Here is a 4,736-nt window from a genome sequence, read left to right on the forward strand (position 1 = left end):
TATAAAAAATTATTCCTGATTTATACATAAATGTTCAAATGTGTATGGAAAAATTAGACATCATAAATATGTGTTTGAAAAAAAAGTTAACCTTATATACAAAAATGTTCAACGTGCATTTCAAAAATGTATTCCACTTATTCCAAGAAGTTTTCAAAACATCTATTAAAAGGAAATGTACATTGTATATTAGAAAAATGGTTAACGTGTTCCAAAAAATTGTTTCACATGTACGTTGAAATGTATATGGTGTACTGAAAGAATTAGATATATGTTGAACAAAAAAGAAATAGATGAAAATCAACAAAGAAAGAAAGAGAAAACAAAGAAACCCACTAAAACCATATGTTATATATTATATACAGTTAGTACGATATGATGCTATAATTAGTTATGCACATGCCAAAAACAAAGTTTCAGGGTTAAAAAATGTTTTTCTTCAAAATTTTGAATATCAATCCTGCACATGTCCCTGATCGCCTGTGAGTGGGCCTGACCTATCTGTCAGTTTTGGGGTTCACCTAGTGAAATGACTGATCAGTGCGATTTGCAAGAAAAAGCCCAACCTGTCAGTTTTGGGGTTATGTGCGCCAAATGGTTGATCAGTGTGATTTGCAAAAAAAATAGCACTTGTGCACGGTGCATTTGGTGCAAAAAAGACATATTTTCTGCAAATAATGCCAGAAATGTGGTGGTCCTATGCAATTCAGTCAATTTTGTATGTGCGGCGAGGTGGCTGACGAAGAGAAGGCGAATATGGCCATATTCATCTTAAGTGAAATGTTCCACAGAAAGCACACACAATCACTATCTAAACATGGAGATATATAGCCTGGTTTCTTTTTGTATGAACTAGTATATATATACCTACTATTAAAGAAAGGTGCATTTCACCGATTTTTTGGTCCGTTCACACATATAATATAATATAATATTAATATAGTTCCTATTCTTACTTTGACTTTTCTCCAGCGATTTTAAGCGCGAGAGTTTTTCCCTCTTCTTACCTTGACTTTGGGATTCCTTTCGGTTGATCCAACAACACTCATTCATGGTTATGTTCCTCCGTTCTAATGTTCTTTCTTGTGACTTGTGTGTGGGTCATGTGTTAATGTTGCAGCCATTTGTTGTATTTGATTACTTGGTTTAACTGAAGGTGGTTTAGGCCGGGTAATGATTGCCACAGTTTCCTAAACTCATAAAGGAAAATTTTCTGGTATAGTGGTGTTATCAAAAAAATTCCCATTACAGATGAGTAAAACTTAAAATTCTAGAAAACAAACATCACTACCGATACGCGGCGGTTTCCTTCACTCATTATTCTCAAAGACAAGGACCACAGAAGCTAAATCATAGAGCCACGACGCTGATTGATAATACGTACTCCCTCTGTAAACTACCATTTAGATCACTAAAGCAGTGATTTAAAAGATCTTATATTAGTTTACAGAGGGAGTATTAGCTAGCTAGCGATCATGCAACATTGACCAGATCTTGGTGGATACGCTTCTTGGGCGCTACGGCCTCGATAGCCTCGCCAAGCGGCCACTTGGCTTCCATGAAGTACTCCCCGTGCTTCACCTTCTCCACCAGGGTGATCTCCCTCGCCCGTGCCAGCCCGAACCCATAGACAAGCAATGTGTACTGGTACACCAGGTCCATACAGATGTATGGCATCTCGCGCACCCCGGGATAGGCCTCCTGTGCCTCCTCCAGGCTAAGCCGGCAGATCTTCATCGCCGCTGCCCTGAACGCCGCTGGGCTAGACCTGGCGCTCGGGGTGCCCTTCTTCACCCATCCGACCTGGGAGGCCTTGATATAGAAGGAGGAGGCTGCATAAAGTGTTGCCTGCCCGGCGCCGCCACCGCCGCCCCACACGCCGCCGAAGGTGCAGTTCTTGGCTTCGCACGGCGCATCTAACTTCAGTGCCCTGGCTACCTCCCTCCTGCACTTCCTGTACACGGCGCCTTCTGGTGCTGCTGCCGCTTCGTAGACCTCGCCGTTGTAGGTGTAGTTACTGGTGGATCCACGCAGCATGCACAAGCTGAACGGGCCCGACTTGGCCTTGAGGATCTCCACGCGAGCAGCCATGTTTCCGTAGTACAGGTAACTGCAAAGATGAATCAATAAAGTTTTAAATACCATGCTATGAAAAATAGTGGTAGTCCTTCAAATCAGCTATAAAGACACTGAAGTGAAGCTATATCAGCCTATAGTGTGCAGGTGCATATGGATTCATTTAGCCGCACATTGCTCAAACAGCTATAGCGATGCTATAGCATACTGTTTAAAACTTTGATTAATAAAATAAAGATTATTAAACATTGCTCTTGTTTCATGTGTCTACCTAATTTACTTTTTATATACGATGAGATGTAAAAAGTATGATCGATAAGCATTTTGTCAAAACATTCATCAGTGAGCTGAGACAGATGATGGACCTGTGGACGTAGACGTTGTAGTCTTTTCCCTTCAAGTACTCCTTGGTGATGTAAGGGTCCTTGCCATCAGGTGCCGCTGGGGCATTTGCCGCGGCAGCTGGGGACACGGCGTACGCCATTTGGACGGAGCCGCCTCCAAGATCGATCACGCCTACCGTCTTGGAGTAGTCTCCTCCCAGTCTATCCAACAGATAGTTCAGAGCCACCTGCATACATATGGACAGAGAAATATAACCAAGATTTGCCTTTGGATACAGAAATACAAACAATTGCGGAAATCCAATTTGGCTCCCGGGTGAACGTGCTCCTGCGCGTGGAAACTCTTTTTGAGATGTAAAAAGAACCAACAAAAATTCTATGTGTTCATAGTCACATCCAAATGCTATCTACAAATTTTTAGGCAAAAAGATTAAGCATTTTGGCATGTGCAAAAAACAACGTCAACACTAAATGTTACCCCCAAATGTCACCCCAAATTTTGTTTTTTTACCGACGAAACATTGCTGCCCCATTTCACATGAAAATTGTCAAGCATGCTTGTGACAATAATACGAACATATTATTTTATTTTGGGTACTGTTCGTGCAGGAGCATGTGCACCCACGAGCCAAAAGGCCTCCACCCAAATAAATGTAGATTCTTAATTTCTTATAAAAAATTTATGTACACGCATATACATACCCACATGTAAGAGCCTTCCTGGGATCCCTCGAGAACATTGATCCACTTTGGCTTGTACTGAAATTTGCTCTTGGTGTGGACAATATCCCTGACCTGCAAAATCGTACCAAAAATGATTGACCAAAACGAACATGTTATTATTTAGATTACTATTTATGCATGTCGTATGTACATCACTAATTAGCACTGCAAAAAATAATGTACTATAGCATCGCTAATAGCATGTTGTGGCATTTTGAGAATTGTCTCGCTAAATAAATTCGTGTACACAGTCTCGCTAATAGCGTGATGTAGCTATTTTAAGGCTGGCGCTATTTTTCTGTAGCGCGCTATTTTTTCCTTGATAGTAATAGGTAAAAATGACAATTAATTACCGCTTCAAGGATCTGCTCCGATTGCTTATCTCCGATAAGTCTCAGCCCAGCCGTGGCCTGCTTAATATATACCTCGGTCAGTGATTAAATTACCATGGAGTAAATATATATGAGTTTTCTTTTTCAAAGATAAAATATCATTTTTAATCAAATTAACATGCATGCATATTACTCCAAGTTTAAGGGGAGTTCTGTTCATTTGCCACCAAGGCACGATGCTCTTTGCCTTGTCGAGCAGTGGTATCATGGACTTGGCAGCTTCCAGTGGCCGCCCAGAGTAGGAGCTCAGCCCGGGGGACACCTGCACCACGTATGAACAAAATTCACATTGGCATCGGTGATGATACCGGCCGGCCCCATGCACAGGTGTGTAGCGATATAAATGTGAAATGTGTGTGAGTTTTGCATGTGTGTTGTATATATACCTTGGCAAACACCTCAACCTGGTCATCGATCTTAAGGAGTTCCATCTTGTTGTCAAACTTGAAGACGTGCACACGCGTGCCCGTGCTCCCGGCGTCGAAGATCACAGCGTACTTGCTCACCCCCGGCAACTGCACATCCGCACCCTCCACTGTACCGCCCTTGCGGCCGAGCACCACGTCGGCAAAGGCCACAGAAGATAATGCGAGGAGGAGGAGGAGGAGGAGCGGCGGCACGCCGACGACGCGAGCCATAGCGAACTAGCTGATGGCCACTGGTGAGGTCGGACGGCTGAGTCCAGTAGTAAGTGAGAATGGGATTTATAGAGCCCGAGAGGGGATCAGTGTCTTCAACCAGCACCCCAGTTATTCTCGTCTGCGCAATCTGCTCCCTGGTAGTAGGTATCACAAATCCAACACACGTTAAACAAAGCAGATCGCTGGACGGCCGGATTGTAACATGCTCATGTTGTTTTTTGTTGTTTGATTGATCAGGAGCCTCTGCTGGACAGACATGCAATAGCGTTTTTTAACATCAAAAGAATCCTAACGTCCATCCGGCAGCAGCAAAAGGATTAGAGAAGGTGGGCGACTCCTCCAACGTGGGTTCATGTGACTCACGTGTGGCCACACTTGTGGAGAAAAGCCCACACAGAGATGGATTTTAAAATTTTAGTCTCCATCAATTCGCTCGTCTACTTCGTTCCTCCTTTGTTTCGTGGCACGCACGTGGATCATGTTACTCTATTCGGCTATTCAAAAGTTTGACATGTCGTATGGCTGCGAAAATTCACGGGGCACGCACCTGCGCATGCTTA

General features: G+C 43.2%; 1 protein-coding gene across 1 annotated transcript; it reads right to left on the bottom strand.

The window, feature by feature from the left end:
• Positions 1-1,245: 1,245 nt before the first annotated feature.
• On the bottom strand, positions 1,246-4,196 carry LOC119298558 (probable apyrase 3). Its single transcript, XM_037575915.1, has 6 exons — positions 3,922-4,196; positions 3,669-3,797; positions 3,497-3,553; positions 3,123-3,215; positions 2,442-2,647; positions 1,246-2,110 (listed from the first exon to the last, which is right to left on the bottom strand). Exons 1-6 carry the CDS (start codon positions 4,171-4,173, stop codon positions 1,474-1,476), a joined length of 1,374 nt encoding a protein of 457 aa, XP_037431812.1. The 5' UTR covers positions 4,174-4,196; the 3' UTR covers positions 1,246-1,473.
• Between the last annotated feature and the right edge of the window lie 540 nt (positions 4,197-4,736).

This window comes from Triticum dicoccoides, chromosome 5A (assembly GCF_002162155.2).
Source record: "Triticum dicoccoides isolate Atlit2015 ecotype Zavitan chromosome 5A, WEW_v2.0, whole genome shotgun sequence".
NCBI lineage: Eukaryota > Viridiplantae > Streptophyta > Magnoliopsida > Poales > Poaceae > Triticum > Triticum dicoccoides.

What these genes read in the sequence shown, in the direction of transcription:
- LOC119298558 (XM_037575915.1), bottom strand. Translation starts at nt 4,173, where the DNA reads ATGGCTCGCGTCGTCGGCGTGCCGCCGCTCCTCCTCCTCCTCCTCCTC. An exon ending in AGGTTGAGGTGTTTGCCAAG is followed by an intron (nt 3,798 to 3,921) that starts GTATATATACAA and finishes TACGTGGTGCAG; the next exon opens with GTGTCCCCCGGGCTGAGCTC. An exon ending in CGGAGCAGATCCTTGAAGCG is followed by an intron (nt 3,216 to 3,496) that starts GTAATTAATTGT and finishes ACGATTTTGCAG; the next exon opens with GTCAGGGATATTGTCCACAC.